The sequence below is a fragment of the Megalops cyprinoides genome, chromosome 24 (assembly GCF_013368585.1).
Source record: "Megalops cyprinoides isolate fMegCyp1 chromosome 24, fMegCyp1.pri, whole genome shotgun sequence".
Lineage (NCBI taxonomy): Eukaryota > Metazoa > Chordata > Actinopteri > Elopiformes > Megalopidae > Megalops > Megalops cyprinoides.
Window position 1 is genome coordinate 5,371,235 of NC_050606.1, and position 20,205 is coordinate 5,391,439.

General features: G+C 44.5%; 1 protein-coding gene across 3 annotated transcripts in view; it reads right to left on the reverse strand.

Moving 5' to 3' along the window:
* Window positions 1-15,696, reverse strand: part of adcyap1r1a (adenylate cyclase activating polypeptide 1a (pituitary) receptor type I) — a 30,960-nt gene extending 15,264 nt beyond the window's left edge. For 2 of the 3 annotated variants that reach the window (XM_036519147.1, XM_036519145.1), the window contains exons 1-3: window positions 14,910-15,507; window positions 9,726-9,891; window positions 7,291-7,396 (exon numbers count right to left, since the gene is read on the reverse strand). In XM_036519147.1, the coding sequence (XP_036375040.1) occupies window positions 7,291-7,396; window positions 9,726-9,767 (148 nt within the window). In that variant the 5' untranslated portion in view covers window positions 9,768-9,891; window positions 14,910-15,507. Of the gene's footprint in view, window positions 1-7,290; window positions 7,397-9,725; window positions 9,892-14,909; window positions 15,508-15,572 lie in introns of those variants that run through there. The other variant, XM_036519146.1, reaches the window with a different exon arrangement.
* Window positions 15,697-20,205: the final 4,509 nt, after the last annotated feature.

Genomic DNA, 20,205 nt, shown 5'->3' on the forward strand with positions numbered 1-20,205 from the left:
CTTAGCCTGTTTTGTGATATAAAATATTATATTTTTATATATTTTATAATTTTTGTTTTCTGATTAACAAGCACAGCAACTTAAGAAAAGATTGACATCTAAAGCAGGTTGCTTTACACTTGACTGTATCAAACGCTGAAGCAATACAGTACCTTTCTGCATGTCACGTTTAATAGTTTTAATTATAAGCCTGATATTAAATCATTTTTAATTACGTCTGAGTGATTTCTTTTTAAGTCCAAATCTGCTGTTTTTGCCGTTATGACTAAAATTATGTGAAGTGCAAAAGTAACTGTCAAATTAGATGCAATTGACTTAAAAAAAAAAAAAGAATCAGTTGCTAATGGTGGAGCGGTGTTTAAATTGCATCCTCGTTAATCGTGTAAGAGAGTCAAAAACAATGTTCAGGGTGAAAGTCAAAAAACGAGGAACGAGCCCCGCCTCTCCTGTCTGCAGCTGCGTGGCTGTTCAGAGATACTCACAGGGAAGGAGACAGATAGATTACATAGGTAAATAGACAGACGTATGATATTGTGTTTGGCTGTATGTGGCTGTGTGGTTATGAATATGTACAGGTGTGTGTGCGATGTGTTTGTGGTGTGTTTCAGACATATTACATTACCGTCATTTAGCAGACGCTGTTATCCAGAGCGAGTCACATGGGTTGCAATTTTCACACGTTATCCATTTTTACAGCTAGATACTTACTGAGGCGACTGTGGGTTAAGTACCTTGCCCAAGAGTACAGTAGCAGTGTCCCAGCAAGGAATCAAACCAACAACCTTTCAGTTACGAGCCCTGGTCCTTACCACTATGCTACATTGCCACCCTATAGATAGAAGGATAGACAGACAGATGGATGGATAGATGGATAGACAGACAGATAGTTACTGTTACTAGCAGTACTGTACATTGTGAAGAGTGAAGACATGCCAATTAAACACAGTTAGAATTAGAATTTGACAGAGGGAGGCAGTGAGAGTGAGGGGCTGCCCGACCGTTCAGTGTCTGTAATCAGGAGCAAATACGCAGAGAGGCAGTGGGTGTCACCCCCTCCTCCCATGTTATTCCCGGCCTCTTTTCGGAGGTCCGGCACGTCACTCCGGGGGCCGGCACACAGCCATTCTGTAGGAGGAGAGGAGCAGCCAGGATGCTGCCATCACCAGGCCTGCACACACTGCACCCCCGCTGGGCTCTCTCTCAGAGAAGAAGGGTGGGTAAAGGGTCCAGCCCGGGCCAGGTAATTGCCGAAAGCCTGCTAAGGAGGGCTCACGCAGATCGGTCTGTTTGGAGCGATAATGTCACATCGATTAGGCCCGGGTTTTAATCTGAACGGCTCACTCTTCTCCCTGGCGTGGCCGGAAATATCTTTCGCTTTTTGGAAAGGGCCAGAAGCGCTTGGGGCGCTAAGCCCCCCGGGGCAAACGCTTTAAGCATGTATCAGCGCCACCTCATCAGTCTGAATATATCGCTCTGCAGAGACCCAGAAACACGAACTCTCCTCAGTGGGTCTGACGCCAGAGCCAGTCCTGAGTTGCACTTCACCCAGTGTGGAGGGAGCAGGGAAGAATTAACAAAGGAATGAGCTCAAAGATAATGACTGCGTGAATGAGAAAATGAACAAAGGAGCAAATTACTGAATGTGCGAATAAATGAATGCATAAATGAGTAAATAATGATTGAATGAATGAACGAAGCAAAGGGTGGATGAGTGAATGAATAAACTAGAATCTAAAACTGAATGCATCACTGATCTGCTATGAATGAGTGAAAGAAAGAAAGAAAGAATGAATGATTGAAAGGACCAGCGTGTGTGTGCTCCTGGTCAGGCAGATGACTCTGCCTACGCAGTGTGGAATTAACGTCCGCAGCAGGATATAGGTGTGACACTAAGGACACCAGACAGCTCCACAGCCCGGCACCTGCTTCCCTCGCCCTGCCTCCAGGCTAACGCTATCGCTAATGCCGTCAGAGACCACCGCAGAGGCTCAGCTCAGCACATTTCAGCCAGCAAACAACACAGCGTTTTCACCCTGAGCCAACGCCCGCCGCTTCCAGCGTGTGTTCGCAGCTGCATCGGCTTTCCACGTGAGGACTCGAACCCGCAACCCCTCACTGACTCCCCCTGCTGCGCAGGCCTCCGGTATGTATATCGGCGGCTCCGTCTGTTTCAGGAGAACATCGGTTCCACTTTGTTCGCCTGGATACCCTATCTGCATCAGCTAAGCTTCAGCCCAGCTCTACCAGCGCATATTATTACAAAATCAATGCTAACGTCTCGCTAATTAACTTGAGTGGTGTGAACGCTTTGGAGCCACATTGTGCGGTTAAAGCAGGCAGAGGAATACTGGAGGGATACAGTTCAAGCGTGCACTCTCATAAGCTGTCCTGTAAATTAACCACTGGAGAGTGGATTTGTTATAAACCGTACTGAAAAAAAAAAAACAAAAAAACAGGGCAATACTTCTGTTGTATTCGCAAATTAATAAATAAGGAACATGCTGAACAGAATCCACCATTATGTAATTCATCCCAGGCGTCCCAGATATATCCTGAAGGTTCCCCACATGCCCCTTAGGGTACGGCTGCTCCCATTTGGAAACTAGCGCATTAGGCCATGGGAAAGATACACCAGCCTTTTTTTAATGACTCCTGGGGTGTCCTGCGATGCACCAAATAAAGATTGGCCTAAATGTACTTTGCGCAAGATTTGGATAACAGAGGCGTTGTGCTGATTTGGACTGCAGGAAGCCTGGAGTACTAAACTGCTCTGCTCAAAAATAAATGTGAGTCGTCTGCTCTGTTTGTCTCGAAGACACAAGCCACAAGAGAAAGGGGAAAAAATTACAGCGCAAAAGTAATTAACAGCGGTAATAATGGCATAAGGTTTTTAATAGCTTAGCATCTATAATGGGCACATGTAATCAAATTTCGCCTCCTAGTCTGATACGATAAACATCGTGTTAATTTCTGCCCTGCGGCATGAATTATATGTACCAGTAAAAAAAAAAAAATACACAAATTAAATTACATCTGAGTACATCAAAATCTGAGGAATGGGTTTCAAACAAATGTCAAAATATACTGCATGTATTAAAAAAAGCTGCTTTTGCCCACGCAATTTTGCACATGCTGTATATATGTATTGCAGAATATTCTCTGAAATGGCTAACACGGTATGTATGCATAAAATTTAATATAATATTTGATGTATTTTTAGTTTTAGTAGCCACTTTACTTATTCATAAGGGAAGATCCAATGTGAATAAAATGTAAGACAAATTGAAACTAACCTGACAGCTTCCCACACAGAAACTGAACTAGACAACCTTACATTTTTTCCATCACCGCTCCGTGCAGGAGAATAATGGAAAAATTCCTGTCTCCTATTTTCAAACATATAAAAATCGCCGCTAATAAGTAGAAGCACCATTAACGAGCCCTCGCAATTTAGTGTTTCTGTCTCCTAGTGTTTCCCATTACCACTGAGCATTGTTCTCTCCATCTCTTTTCCTCCTTCTCTCCCTCATCCCTTCTTTCCAGTTCCTCTGACCACCTCTCTCTCTATCTCTCACCCTCTCTCTCTGGCCGCCCCTCTCTCCATCTCTCTTTTTCGCTTTCTGCGGATATCTATCTCCCTCTTGAATTCTCTCACGCTCTGTCTTGCTCTCTCTCTCTCTCTCTCTCCATCTCCCTCATTCTCTTCCTCTCCATCTCCCTCGTTCTTTCTCCCTTTCTCTCTCTCTCTCTAGCTCTCCATCTTTCTCTCTCTTCTCTCCCTTTCTCTCCTCCTTCTCTCTCTCTGTATTTCTCTCTTCCTTGTTTTTACACTTTCTGTAGATAGTGTCCGACGCTGAGGGTTGCATGGTTCTGCCTGGTTCCAGGCAGTGAGACAGGGACTTTCCTCCCACTGTGCGCTAATCATTTCTGGAAGCTTCAATCCTGTCTGCTGGGCTGGACATGGAGCCAATTATCTTTTAAAGGGCAAAAGACTGGAAACATGGAAAACCTCAGGGTGTTCAGAGGCAGAGCGTAGAGACGAGGAGAATTACCCCAGAGAAACCACGCCAGCTTCACACTGCAGCAAAAACAGACACGTTGGAGTGTACTGTACTGGCGCGTATGCAACGTTCGCTCAACGTTTAATTAACAGGCATTAACCAGCACTTTGTCAGCAAATTTTAAGTGTTAAATGTAAGTTAGTAAGAGATAAAAAGCACACATACAATATTCTCTGTCACATACACACACACACACACACAATGAACAAGGTCTCTTGAGGACTATCAATTTTGTGATAATGTTTCCATGTTTACGTAACTGTTTACATACCATTTTAATTATGTATAAATATTTTCTTTTTGACTGTACAGGTCTTTGAAGGCATCTGCATTATTAGAGAAAGCTATCCTTTGGAAAATATAATTGTTTCCAGATTTCACATTCCTGCGTCCTTGTTGTTGATTTTGTTCTATTTTTTTTTATTAGTAAGTCTTTTGCAATTCCAGGAAATGCATATGGAGAAGTTTAGCTGATGGGAATATGGTGAAACAATAGAGAAGAAATTCCTGCATGAATTCAGTTAACTACACGATGAAATCATGCTCCCTGTTATCCTGTTTATGGGAGCCGAGGGAAAGTGATGAATGATATTATGTGCTGGCTGGCTGGTTTTTAATCTGCAGTCATCTACGCTGCACTTTAACACTGCGCTGCGCTTGACTGGAATCATTGGTCTTAGGCTGTTTCTGGCTGAATGCTTCTCCGTGGCAGGAGCTTTGTAATCAGCCATTCACCGATGAACACAAGATAGCTAGCCGCTGTGTGTGTGTGTGTGTGTGTGTGTGTGTGTGTATCACCTATGCTTTGGTATTTTGCATATGTGAACTTCTGTATCTGTATATCTTCGTGCATATATGCATGCACGTGTTCTGTATGTCTGCATGTGTGTGTGTGTGTGTGTGTGTGTGTGTGTGTGTGTGTGGGTGTATGTGTGTGCACGTGTGTGTGTGATTATGTGTGTGTGTGCAGCTCTGTGCACCTGTGCTTCTTCATTTTGCATGTGTGTGCTTCTGTGTGTGTATGTCTGTGCATGTATGCATGCAAATGTGCTGTATGTGTGTCTATGTGTGTGTGTGTGTGTGTGTGTGTGTGTGTGTGCGAGCATCTCCACGCACCCGTGCTTTTTTATTTTGCATGTGTGTCTGTGTGTGTCTGTGTCTGTGTGCATGCATGTATTCAAGTGTACTGTATGTGAATGTGAACGTGTGTGTGTGTATGTGTGTCAGTGTGTGTGTGTGTGTGCGTGCATGCATGCGTGTGTGTGAGTATGTGTCAGTGTGTGTGTGTGTGTGTGTGTGTGTGTGTGTCAGTGTGTGTGTGTGTGTGTGTGTGTGTGTGCATGTGTCAGTGTGTGTGTGTGTGTGTGTGTGTGTCTGTGTGTGTGTGTGTGTGTGTGTCTGTGTGTGTGTGTGTGTGTGTGTGTGTGTGTGTCTGTGTGTGTCTGTGTGTGTGTACGTGCATGCGTGCGTGTGTGTGTGTGAGTATGTGTCAGTGTGCGTGTGTGTGTGTGAGTATGTGTCAGTGTGCGTGTGTGTGTGTGTGTCAGTGTGTGTGTGTGTGTGTGTGTGTACATGCATTCTAAGCTTCATGCCTCCGAGCTGCACCGGTCACCCTCGGTTGCGGTTACAGACAGAAAAGCAGGCAGACAGGTAAGGTGAGATGGCGTTAGGACAGGACAATGCTGAAGTACCAGCTGAAGTGCAGACTGAGAGAGCAGACCATGTTTCCAGCCCTTCTACACTGGCTCAGCCTCTTTTAAAGAGCTGTCCCCAGCAGGACACTCTGGCCCCCATAGCTGAGCTGTTCTGTCCCTGGCCCCGCCTCTGATGAAGTGACTGACAGGTCACCATTCACTCCCCGGCCACGCCCCCTTTCCCCCCTGTCTGTCTCACGATCAGGATCCGCTGACACAGCCCTTTCCTGGACAACGATTTCCTGCCAGCCTGTGAGTGGTCGTGCTTCCTGTCAGCCGTTTGGAGGGGGAAAAAAAATGAGGCATCTCCATGGCTATGTGAACAAGCAAACGGCTGCCGAGCAACTCACCTGCTAGCTGTGCTAAGCCAAGCTAAGCCATACCGAGCCAAGCTGAATCAAACGAACCACCAACCCTGCAGGTTTTGGGGGAGTCAGCCAATCGATTCTTGTGCATAACACCGGCCATCTTGCGAAGAAAACTCAAAGTGCTCTACATACAAGGCATTTTTCGCTGTCTCAACCTTCCAAGACTCTCCACTTTGTACAGCTCTCTCTGTGCCAGAACCCTCATCCATTGTGGGTATGATTTAATCATATACGTCCTGCTTAAAAATCTCCACACAGGCAACCTTTCACTATAGCTTACACACAGTATCTACAAACAGAATATCCAAGTTACATCACACTGCATCAAGCACTGGGTTTAGGGTGATCACCTTCCAGTAGTTAATTGTAGGATATTCACTTGGACATGTTATTATAATACAACCACACCATAACTGAAGGGATTACAGCTGTAATATTTCTCTATCCCCATTACAAAAAGATAAAAGATTATGATTGGCCTAAACTTGTGTGTCATCCATTCACTCTAAATAAGAGGGTGGTGGAAGGACCGTCTGTATCTTTCCATCTCTACGACAGAGGAGGGAAAACTATAGCCTCTTTGGAAGTAGAGACATCTGGGTATGGCAGTGCACGCAAACTTAGTCAGAACTGTACACAATGTTCATTATTTCAACATCATCTGAGTATGTTTATCTCATTAGATTTGGAGAGGACCCAGAGCCTGGGAACAATTTCAGTACAAACACACACACAAGTATGCATGCATATGTACACATACACACACACACACACACACACACACACACACACACACACACGCACGCACGCACGCACACATACAGGAACAAACACACACACGCACGCACATTCATGAACAAACACACACACGCACAAACACGTGTGAGTGCATATATACACACACACACACACACACACACACACACACACACACACGCACGCACACATACAGGAACAAACACACACACGCACACACATTCATGAACAAACACACACACACACAAACGCACGAACACGTGTGAGTGCATATATACACACACATGCTCACCCACACATGTGTGAACACACATACACACAAACACACAAAGACACACATGCTCAAACACTCTCACTAACATTAACACACGCTTTCGTACAGCGCTGAGGAAAACACAGAGGGACCCTGACCGTATTCGAGGTCGACCGTGGAGTCCTCTCGTGCAATCATCTCCATGCATTTCTCCTGCTCCCTTTTGATCACGCAGTCCGAGTGTTCAGACAGCATGCCCGAAACCTGGAACACCACAGCGAGCAACTGAATGCACAGTCCCAGCGACATCAGAGGGCGAGGACACGGAACACCCAGAGAGGCCACGGAAAATGGAATGACTTCAAAGAGATTCCTCCGTTTTTCTTTCTTTTGAACGAGAGAAAACCAATTGTCCATGTGCGTTGTTCGGTTAGGGTTAGCTGGCTATGGCAGCAGTGTGGAGCTATAGTCAGAACAGCAGTGTGAAGGAGTGGTCAGGGGGGTGGCGGCGTGGAGCAGTGGTCAGGGCAGCAGTGTGGAGCAGTAGTCACAGCAGCAGTGTGGAGCAGTAGTCAGAGCAGCAGTGTGGAGCAGTGGTCAGGGCAACAGTGTGGAGCAGTAGTCAGAGCAGCAGTGTGGAGCAGTGGTCAGGGCAGCAGTGTGGAGCAGTAGTCAGAGCAGCAGTGTGGAGCAGCAGTCACAGCAGCAGTGTGGAGCAGTAGTCAGAGCAGCAGTGTGGAGCAGTAGTCAGAGCAGCAGTGTGGAGCAGTGGTCAGGGCAGCAGTGTGGAGCAGTGCTCAGAGCAGCAGTGTGGAGCAGTAGTCAGAGCAGCAGTGTGGAGCAGTAGTCAGAGCAGCAGTGTGGAGCAGTAGTCAGAGCAGCAGTGTGGAGCAGTGGTCAGGGCAGCAGTGTGGAGCAGGGATCAGGGCAGCAGTGTGGAAGAGCTGTAACAGTTGCCAAGCAAAATATCTGCCAAGCCCATAATATAGAGAGATGATTAAAACACAGACAATGTTTGATCTGGATATGTCTTGAAAGTTCATGCCCCACGTGTCACCTTAATTAAGTGCTCTGCTGAAAAGGACCCTGTTGCTCTTCACAGAGCACAGTGATCTGAATCACCAAGACAGTGTGACACATGCATTCTCCTTGGTTTAGATAACGGCCACTGGTACGGCCACGGCTCCACCCATTTCTCCGCACTGCAATCCGCTGAGTCTCCAGACCGCCACAAACAATCGCCGACCGCGAAACTGGTTCAAGTACGCAGAGAGATGCGCCGTTTCTCATCTTCCCGCTACACGCTCGACGCAAGTCTGCAGAGGATAGGACGATGATGAAAGCGCCTGCAAAGCCCTTGCTCATGAAATTATAATGGCCTCTGTGCGCAGAATGTTGTCCGTGGACATGTGTTATTGCTGATAATTAGCAGTTGCGGTGCAGAGCAGCAGGTAGCCAGGCTAAGACAGACAGCGAGGTGGGAACGGCCCTCCCGGAGATTAAAGTAATGTGAAGGGAATTATTACAACATAGTGTGGAAGCTGACAGGGCCCGTGCGCCTTTTTTTGAAAACCCCCTTTTATTTGTAATAATTGTGACGAGCTGTCTCGAAGCTCGAGCGGTAAATTGTTTCAAATTTGGCTGATGTGAGAAATAAAAATACAGCGCTGTGGAAGACCCCACTACAAAACGCAGTGCAATTCCCTTCCAGGTTAATCCTCAGTGATGCCAATTCAGCAACGTTGTCCCTCGATCTAGACATGTTTAGAGGAACTTTGTCATATTCAATGCAAGAAAGATACAAATTTTTCCTTACTTGGTTATTGAAAAACTAAGACGCAGTTATTATTTTTTTCTCATATCAGTGAACATAAACGTAGGACGTGTAGCTAAATTTCAGTGAGTTACTGTGGCTGAGGAAAAAAAAGCATCTGTTGTGGTTGAAATCACAACCTGCTCTTCAGACAGAGGTTTCATTTAGTACTTTTAAGGCCTTCACTTTTAATTAAAACTCTTGTGTTAGGACACTTCATTCTGCTTCCTCAAGGCTTCATGGTAATTTTCTGTCCTGAGGTGAGAAGTGTCCACCCCATAACACAAACTATAAACATTAAAATTCATGCAGTCAAAAGCTTGGCACAATACTAATTCTGACACCTTACAGGGAAATGATGGGTGATTTCAAGTTGGTGTTTTCAAAATTAGTGTTATGTATAACATAACGCCGCACATTTTATGTATAAAATGTATATGTTCAGATTATATGACAGATAACTTACAGAAAAAACCTGTGGTTTTCTAAAAAATATTAGCTCCAGCTCAATGCTTTTATTAACAACAGTACTCTTTCTTTGTAAAATAACATACAGCATTAATGTCTGTATGTATTTCTGTACATATATATATATATATATATATATATATATATATATATATTCTGTATGTACTTTAAGAGAAAAGTAAAATATCTCTATGATACATTACAACAAATATACAGCAAAAAATTAATGTTTTGTTTCCACCATCTAAAACACAAAGCAGATATTGATATTTGAATGGAAGGTGCATTTTTTTTATCAATGTTGACGCTTACCAAAGGGAGCAGGACAAACAGGCCAAGCCCGCTGCTGGACATTGCGGCGGTCTTTTTTTCCCAGGTTCAGACGGTTCCGAGAGCGCCACCGGCGCTTTCTAGAGAATTTCGCAGATTGAGCTTTCAGACGCTGGACCGATCTTCCTCCACAGTGTTACCTCAGAGTCTGAAAATGGACGGAGGTAACGTCAGTTCACGTTGGAACAAAAAAATGAACGAGGCACGTTGAGAGAGAACCGCGACGCTGCGGTTTTACGGTTTCAAAATCGCCACGGTGAGAAAAGGTCACATCACGTTTGACATTTATGCAATTTCTTTATTGATTGAAGTGCTTTCAGAACATGCTGAAATAAGTGAACATCCCATAAAAACAACACATCTTTTAAAGAGCTTCACAAAACACACACACAAGGACGAACATGCCAAACATATGGGCTTAATTTTCTAATATGTCCAGAAGCTACAGTTCATTTTAAACAAGTTAACAAACAGCGGTATTACATAGTATTGACAAATTCTGGGATGTTTTTTTTTCATAGTTTCCAGTTGGATATGTCTGTGTAATCACTACAGCTCGCAAACAGTTTTAAACCCTTGCGGACACAAATACATTCCAAAATCATCAATCACTGATGCTCATCATCGACTGAATGAAGTGGGGATTCCTGCTGAGAGCCTCACTGGGTGAACCCTGTCTGCGCACCAAGTTTTTGCCCTCGAAACCGAGCACTAGGCTCAGTAACCCTCCCTTCTGTAGCTTAGTCATCCAAGCGTGTTCCCATAAACGGATAAATGGATGAATCAGAGAGAGCGCCCCTCGCCCCCTCCCATCCACAACACACACACACACACACCCCTTCCCTCTCTCCCCTCAGGTACCAAATCCAATTACTCCTAAACCAGTACTGGTATGCTTTATCAAATAATAGGGCCGACCGCGTTTACAGCGAACTGCTAGATACAGAACAGGACGTCATTTGTCATTGCCGGATGATGCAAGATTCCAAGAAAATATAAAAGCCAACAGGATATTAGATCTGAAATGTTTTTCTGCTTTTTTGCCCTCCTCTTCTGCCTCATTTGGGACAATATTACATAAATAAACATCAATTTGTTACCACTTGGCTGGAGGACACACAAGAAAAATCTAAACAGACATTCAGATGAACCCATCCGCAGACAGGAGAAAGCAGCCGTTCTTTCCAACTTGTCACAATGCAAACTGCCACCTGCCAAATCTCAGATGAGAGCTTCATAATGCCATCATGACCCAGTGTAAATGTCTCTCTCCGTGGCAACACATCCCGACCACATTAAGACATCGGTTTTGGCAGTTGGGAGGACACTGAATGATTGATCATTCAAGTGCACCTCTTTGCACTAAATCATTATTTACACAGGAAGAAGTGGAATGTTACGGAGACAAAAGCAAACCTTGATTGTTTGAATATTCAATCTTGGAGCCGCTGAATATCTGAATGTCAAACTAACATTAACCTAAATGCGTGTCTAGCTCGGTGGCGACCATGCAGATTCAACTCTGGCCTTAACAGCGAACAAGACAACGATTTCTCCGAACGAAGACAATAAGAAGCAGGAAATCAGAGGATTGGGTAACTGCCTGCTGAGCCCAATCATGTCCCATCATGTGCTGTGGGCTAAACTGTGGTAAGCCAAAGGGAGGACAAGGAAGAAGCAATTTTGCAGGGGAGTGACAGTAATCTCCATCACGGAGGACTGGGGAAATCCACTTTAAATGTCAGACGGTGGATTTATGTTTTCCGCTTATTTTATTTATTTATTTTTCAAACCCAAATCTTATTACCTACTGTACTTGGGATTCTGAAATAAGTCACAGAAGTTTCAGTTCTGTGTTCAGAATGTTGTAACAAGAGCAAAAGTGTATTCTTCATCTCAGTACACAGATGAACAAGGAAGTAAGAAATCAGTGTTAATGAACCAGATCTCCATTTTAAGCAGGCCTCATGCACACTTCCCATACTGTGTGTGCGCGCGTGTGTGTGTGTGTGTGTACACCAGTGTGTACATGTGCTAACTGCGTGCTAACTGTGTCTGTGATATTTGAAGCAGTTCCCACCAGTGGTTAACATTCACCTGCACCATTAAAGCATCAATAACTACTTAAACATCAGACCCCAGCATTAGCCGTTGGACGGACGTGCTGAGAATATACCAGAAGGCTACTCTTTATGAGATTTCTTACAATGTGCTCAGTGCAGTCAAACTGGCCCTCTCCTACTGCAAACGCTGGCCGCTGCCTCGGTTCAGCTGTTTCAGAGCGCACGCTCAATGCTCCCACATTCCTCCTGGAATGGCCGCCTTCCTTTTTTCCCTTTCCTTTTCGGTCCCTTCTGTGTGGCGTGTCTAACGAGACAAGCTGCCCTTCTAGCCCAGGCCCACCGGTAATTGGCCCCCGCCACGGCCTGTCAGTCAAAGCAGGGAGCGTCCATGGCGTCTGTGAGCGCTGGGTCTCCCGGGAGAGCGGGGGGGGGAGGGGGGGGGACGTTAATGACCTTGATCAGGACGATCCGGCACGGATGCGCGACCACCAACGAGCGCCAGGTCCCAGGTTTGATATGGTAATGATGGATTTCCGGGTTCTGGGCTGATGGGTGCTCCCCCCTATCCCCCCATGCACGGGAACGTGTTATTTTTGAGGCTCCTTTTCAATTGCGGAGACGGCAGTCGTTTTGATTGATGGCGGGACAGACCCCTTCCGGAGAGGGCGTCGCGACGGAAGCTGAATCGCTGTGAAGCCTCTCTTACGACCCACATCCCCCACCCCCCCCCAACCCTCCTCACCCCTGTGCCACAATCCCCCACCTCCACCCTACCCCCCCCCCCCCCCCCCCCCCCCCGACCCGGTCATCATTCATTCTGTACTGCCGAGACCCCGGGAGCGCCTCTTATATTTCCTCCCCCAAATTCAGAAGCTCCCTCCAGTCGCGATCTTAACAGCAGTGTGCTGCTTGACAAGCCTACGCCAGCAGCGTGAAAGCTTTGATATCACTCTGTCACCCACGGCAGCCATCAGCTACCTCCCGAGGAGGCCAAGAGACCAACCTCCCCTGACACACCCAGCCCTGAATGCAGGATCGCGGTTGCCAGAGCGGTAATTCTACATTAGAAAGCGAACGTGAAACGCCTCCATCACCAGCACCGGCTCAGTCGGGTGTTTCCATTTTGTTCTTCCTTTATGTTTACGCTGCGATCACTCTGCGACCATACAACAATGCCACAGCTTTGCAAAACTAGTGTGCATATACTCGCATGGAGTCACATGTATGAAGACATACTCACACAGAGACACACACACACAAACACACACACAGACACACACAGACACACATGCACACAGATTTAAAACACTCACATGCTAGATGCATGTTATACATACCCACACACACAGAGTCACATGTATAGGCACACACACGTATAAACAAATGTTCACTACACATACACACATGCTATATAAGATCATACACACACATGCACACAATCACATAAACCCAAACATGCCACAGACACACACAGACACACACACATACTCACATGCACATGAAAAAACACATATGTATCCACACACGTATACACATGGTAAACACACACACACACACACACACACACACAGATGTAACCTCCTCTCGCAGCACAAAAACAAATGAGTAGTCAAAAGATGAGTGTCCAGGCATCAAACACCCTGTAACAGATATCAAGGTCACAGATGTCATTTACATAAAGGTACGTGCTGTGCCACAGTACGGGATGGCTTCAGTTTGATTTCAGGAATTGAATACAGGCTGCTCCTATTGTGCTCTCACAAACGGCAAAGGATTATATATATATATATATATTTATATATATATATATATATATATATATATATATATATATACATATATATGTTATATATATGTATATAAACAATATCGACATGAAAGGAATGGTAAATATTATATACAAGTTTTATATTAGACTACACATTAAAAGAAAGTATACAACGTATTTACCGTGTAGATGCAAATGCGGAGCGAGAGTGTTCATTAACATGAAGAATGTGAAATTCTTAAAAGAAAATAATAACATTCATAAAAGAAATGTTTTCGGCGTGGTGTGACTGAAATATGTGTTTTTTATTATATCGTTTATACTTATATGCATATTATACCTGGTACTCCTTCAAAATCCGAAAACGATGAATACCTATATAGGCATGAAGTCGGCAAATCGACTGGCATTCTTTTGACTGTCTTCGATTTCCACCGCGTCTATGCAATCAGCGCAGCGCAAAACACTGTACACATATGAATCACATGAACTTTCCTAGCGACAGATGCGACTAATGTCACTTCAGGTAATATTCTAGTCTACCCCAAAGCCTGAAGTCCTTAACCTGACGAAGACCAATGTTGGCACCGCATTGTAAATTGGCACAGATTTTATGAATAACACACTGAAACTAGAGGTCATATTGAAATATAATTTTACTTCTAAGTTAATGACAAACTTCCCTTCGCATTCAGAAACATGTTTGGCAATAGTGGCTGGCGATAATTAAACGCCGCATATCAACAGCAGCCGCCTTAAATGCCCGCGTCTTATCCATCATCAACTGCCTACCCGAGTCATTGATCACCGTGAATTAAAATAAAGCCCCACGCCGCACATATCAGCCGCGCTGGACGCGCACTGGCGTGTTGTGCACAGGCGGAAACGCTGCATGATTCCACACGAAGCGCTCCCGGGAGGGCTCGTGTGGCTCCGTTCGCAAAATACCGCAAAACCCAGCGGCAAGGACCAAACCAAGAAAAGAACACTCCTTGGTGTTATCAGGCGTGCTCTCCTTTTGGACTTATGTAGTGGGATAGCCTGCATGTGTTTTGTGTGTACACACTGCATCACCCATTATGAATCCCCAAGAAGTCTTACATGTAAAATGCATGACATGCTACTTTCTCGTCCCTCAACAAAGCCCTCGCGTGATATGCGGTTCTACTCCCTTAGAATGCAAAACAGTCTATGTAGAATGATAGTCTATCGCAATCTGCTAGAGGACCACGTAGGGGAAAGAAGTACTGCGTGTTTTCTGTGTAAAATTAAGTCACTGACTCAATCATAAATTCGACTAAAGCTCTAGAAGAAAAAAAAGAATCCGTTTCTCACCATTGCAGCACTGAGGTTTCAGCGCTCGGCGTCTTTCCCTACACCTTCGAGGTTTGAGTTGTATTCGTTCGCGGCGAACCAAGCGCAGGTACCGCGCAGTGAGCGCGCTGTAGCGTCCCTTTCAGAGTTGCGGGGGTGTGCAGCGATTCCTTTGACTTACTACCCTTCAGAAACTTAACGGGGCTGAGAACGCGGCTGTCCGGGACCGAAGCGGCGTCGAAGGCGTCGTGGCTCGCGCTTGACATTGGACCAAACGGCCAAAATAAATTAGGAATACATGCAGCTGGACCTGATAATGATGCCCGTGATTTACACTAAGGTCCCTGCCAACATAACTCCGGGATATTGGTTATACGCCGACGCCTTGTGCGTGAAGTACTGGTTCCTTAAAACCCATGTCTGCACATCACGAAAAACCGATACATTTCTGTCCTCCCAAACAACGCTTCTCCGCATATCACTGCTCGCGAGCCTGTACTTCAATCACGCCCCCGAAGCAGATGTTCGGAGCCCGGGGCTAACCAATGAAATCATTCTGCTGCACGATAATGCAGCGTGTGTGCACATTGTGGTAAAAAAAAAACGGTTCTCAAAACCATTCGCTTTGATTTTTTTTTTTTATCAAGTTCAAGTACACGCTGTTAGAGAAAACAGGGAACTGACCTGACTTGCGTGCGTTTGAGCACTTCCTTCCCGCCCGTCATCCCTGCACGGGGCGCGGGGCATGTGCGGACTACCAAGCAGGCTGCGGAGGAAGCCGGATGGGCTGCAGAGACGCGAATGAGAGCAGAGGGCGACGGGGAGCGCGCATGTCGAAGTAACGGGCGTCAACACGCTCTCTGGACTAACAGACAACAACAACAAAAAAAAAAAATACAGAAATGAATGAAAGAACACAGAAACACACGTTCCCTCAAACATACATGCAGTATGTGTTTGTTGTACACTGGGTCCATGATAATTAAGTCTCGAAATAATAATTTAGATTTCGTGGGATAATTTATTCCGTAACAATCAGAAGGAGACGAGGTCTAACAACAGAAAACAAACAACAACAGCAAGAATAATGCTCTGAGATTATAATTCTCACCACCACGATACCATTCATTATTATTATTACTATTATTAATATTATTAATGTTGTTGTTGTTGTTATTGCATTATTTAATCTAAGTGGTGCTCGGCATATCCTCGCTGTCATGAAGAGATGTCATTTCAGCCCGACACCTGAGTCATTTCTTCCTTATCGCTGTACGAGTTTCGTCCAAATCCTTCCATAACGTTTTGTACTTATGTTGCTGTTCACGAATAGATATGCATTTATCTGTTTTCTTTTACAGATTTTTTTTTACAAATCATTATGGTGTTTGATGAGCCCTCTGCTTTTCTTTCAACTCACATGTTGTCAGGCCACGTGGCACTAAAGTGACCGGTCTCAGGTCAGAACCATGGACAGGGGCAGACGTTTTCTCCGGTTTAATCGGTTTAGTCTTGGCGTATATAAAGATTTCACTTTTTTATTGTTAACTTTGTTGATAACGACAACATTAATACAATTCAAAACCACTTTCTTATATGTTTGGGTTAGCGATTTTAAAGTTAAATTTTCAAAATTTGTTGTATAGGCCTATGCCTTTTTGGCTCGCTGGGAGCTGTAATTACGCTGTCTCGCAGTACGTGCAATTGCTTGACTTATCGAAGAGCCCCACAGAAAAACAGCGTGACTTATATGAATAGTATCTGAAAATCATCAACGAATTTGCTTTTTTACGGAACCAACGCACACAACTGCAGCAGCCGTGGCCTGCCCGTGATTTGTTCCTCCAAAAAAGAGCAATTAGCCTAACATACCAAGACCCTCGACCGAGCACTTAAAAGCACCATAGAGCACCAGAGAAGGGGCGCTTGCTTGTGTGGATGAGCTATCGGAGATCTCCTTTCCTTCGGATCCTTAGCTGCACGTGTACTGTTGCCGAGCTGAGTGGAATCTATTTAGCTCTCTGTTCGCCTCTAATGTAAAGATGTGTTCCGGGCTCTGCCGGCCCTACTCACGCAGCGTTCATTATAGAACTGGACGCCTCATTATTTCTTCAGTGTCAGCTGCGTGCGAAGGAGGTCTTGACACCAGCTAAAATTCGAGATAGTGTACATTTTATGGGCAGCGTTTGTTATTCATTTGCTAAGTCATGCATTCAAAGCTGGCATCTCTATATCGTATCTTCAAAAGATATGAACCAGTTGCAATGTTTTATGCCCAAAGGTCCACCTCTGAAGGCATGATAAATTTCTGCTGTAAAGCTTTCATAATCATTTATTTATTTATTTACTTTCTGAATGAAAGCAGGGGAAATGTGAACACCTGAGAAGCAGATGATATCATGACTCATTCATGTTATCATTGCATGTCCAAATGTACGCTCCAAACCCACAAAGTCGAGGGTCAGAACTGAAACCGTTAGAACATGCTCTTGCCACCTTCAAAATATTTGACTCAGCGTGAGGAAAGAGCATGTTGTAAAGACTACCACATTAAATAAAACTGGTCGTACTGGGAAATACACAGATATGGCCCAAAGTGAAGGACACCGATTGAATGTTCACTTCATTAAATAAAATCAAACTGAAAAGTAAACACTGATGACATTTTAGCTGTAATGACACCTAATATACACATATATAAATATGATTATAGAAAACGAATGAATGATGAACCAGTAGAGCCCAGCAGAGTTGATTCACAATAATTCATATGCTTATATTCTGCAAGGCTTAATTTTTCAGTTAATTTGCACAAAAGCTAAAACATTAAGAATGCAACTTATAAATGAATTTGTATTTGTAGTCACATCAAATGGAAAAAGGAAAACTGGAACAAACATAAGTGAAGGAAGCTATAACATGAGACGTTTTCATAAAGCATCTCATATTTCTCTCTCTCTCTCTCTCTCTCTCTCCCTCTCTCTCTCTCTCTCTCTCTCTCTCTCTCTCTCTCTGTCTCTACACTCCTACACACCAGACCAGATAGCAGTGAGTCACCTCTGAAAGGATTTAAAATTCTAATGTGGAGTCAGAAAACAAGACATCAAAATGGGTTGTGGGTTTAATCGTTTTCTTTTTATAAGAGCATCAATACGTCCAAAACTCTGACTCAAAATATTATACCTTACAACACAATGATGCATATATACATGTAACGTCTACCTGTTAATCCAGTAATTTAAATGACGGTCATGTGCATTTGATTTCATAACCTGTATGTTCTCACTGACACCCTTCCTCGCTCTTTCACTTATTTACCGAGTAAATCTTAAATACTTATTTACTCCCTCCTTGCTCACTTGCCAGTCCATTAGCCCTCTCACTCGTTCGTTTGCTCACCCACGTGCACCCTTTCCTCTCTCTTTCCCCCATTCTCTCATTCACTCCGCTCCTAATCTTGCGCGCTAACCCGGGCGCACGCACCCCGTTAATCTTGCTCAGACTTTGTTGTGGCACACTTTGCACTCCGTGCGTCTTGTTATTACAGATCCCTTTAGCTTTTTAGCGGCGTCCGCTGACAGAGGGAGACATCATGAATCGGGCGCTGTCGAGAGGAGAAAATGATGTAGGAGAGTAGAACGTTGCCATGGTTACCGCCGGATTTCAATGCCATCGGACTGCGGAACAGCGGTACGGGATGAGGGATGGAAAAAAAAAATCAATCAACGGCAAGACTGACTGCATAACACAGTCATGTGTCAGCATCTGGTCTTTGCCTCGTTAAACACAATCATTGATCAGAAAGAGTTTGGACATACAAAAAAAGAAGCCGCCGTCGCCGGACTCCGCACGTGAGCGTCTCGTTAATCATTGACAAAGTGTGATTTACGACTGCGAATACTGAAGCGTTGCCCGAACTGACTCAGAGTCGGCGTTGCAGTGGAGTGGGGGTTTGAAAACGACATGAAAAGATGAATAAAACGTACAAGGAGTCTGGATGGGAATATCGTCTATTAATCACTCACTGTTGGAAGGTCAGAGAGAGACGCAACATCCCTCACGTGCGCATAGAATCATGGGAGATCAAGTTCCTGTTTCAGATGCAACTGTCGCGTTCCGCACACGCACACACACACACACACACACAGAAGCTGCATACATGCAGAATATACATACAATGTAATAGGCCTATAGGTCAATTTGTTCTCAAAGGTAAACTCAGCAGAACAATTACATCGAATTCCTTTTCCAGCAGAGATCATGATTAAAGACCAAATGGCTGTCAGTTAATCAGCATATTAATCAATCAGAGAGAAATGCAAACACTCCTTATTTAGAGCGATAGGATTCAAAATGGAGGGTGAAAGGAGGGAAAAAAAAACATGAGGTTATGTTTGCTTAACCAGTTTACTGCCTGGACAAGAAAGTAACACACATGTTTGCTGCAAGGTATACATGTAGGTGGATAATTTTCATTTAATGTGAAATACTGCACATTTCTTTGGTGGTTTCAGAGACCAGTATCAGAGTGAATCCAGGACACACAGCTGACATAAGAGATGAAAAATGATGACATCACAGAGGGACGGTATAAGAGCATCAGCTTTAGTGACTCCTTATTGTGTTTTCCTACATAAGAAAGCCTAGGCCAGCAGAAAATATATCCCCATGGACATGCAATTCATCCCGCCATGAGAAAAGTGATGATCACACAGTTTTTTCATCACCTGTTCAGAATGGCTGGGCTACATGTCATAGATGTATTACCGGTGGAAGGGTGTTTGCTAGGATCAGTAATGCTCTGTAACCATAATATGGGCATTTCAGGGGGTGAGAGGGAAGGGATGAATTTGGTGTTTGTTTAAAACATGTGAGTATACTTGTGTGAGAAGGTGTGGAGGAGTGTGTATATGTGTGTGTGGGTGTGTGTGTATGCAGTTGTGCATTTGAATGCACATGTATGTGTGTTCTGGAGTGTGCCATGCCATGCCCGTGTGTCTGTGCATGTGTATTTGCATATGTGTATGAGAGAGAGAACATGTGTATATGTCTGTGTCTCTGTGTGAGAGACAGGGTGTGTATGTGTATGTGTGTGTGTGCGTGTGTCAGCTTGAACAGAGGGGTGAGTACCACTGATGTCATATGACCTGGCTGTTTTAGCACCCAGCTCAGCCACATTCAGAGTTGCATACCTTCAGTCCAACCAAATGGTGTCCTTTACTGTGCCTGAAGAAAATATATATATTTTTTTGAGGTGAAAAAAATCTTGTCACTCCCCTAATCGTTTTCAGGGGTTCTATGGCCATTGAATGAAATT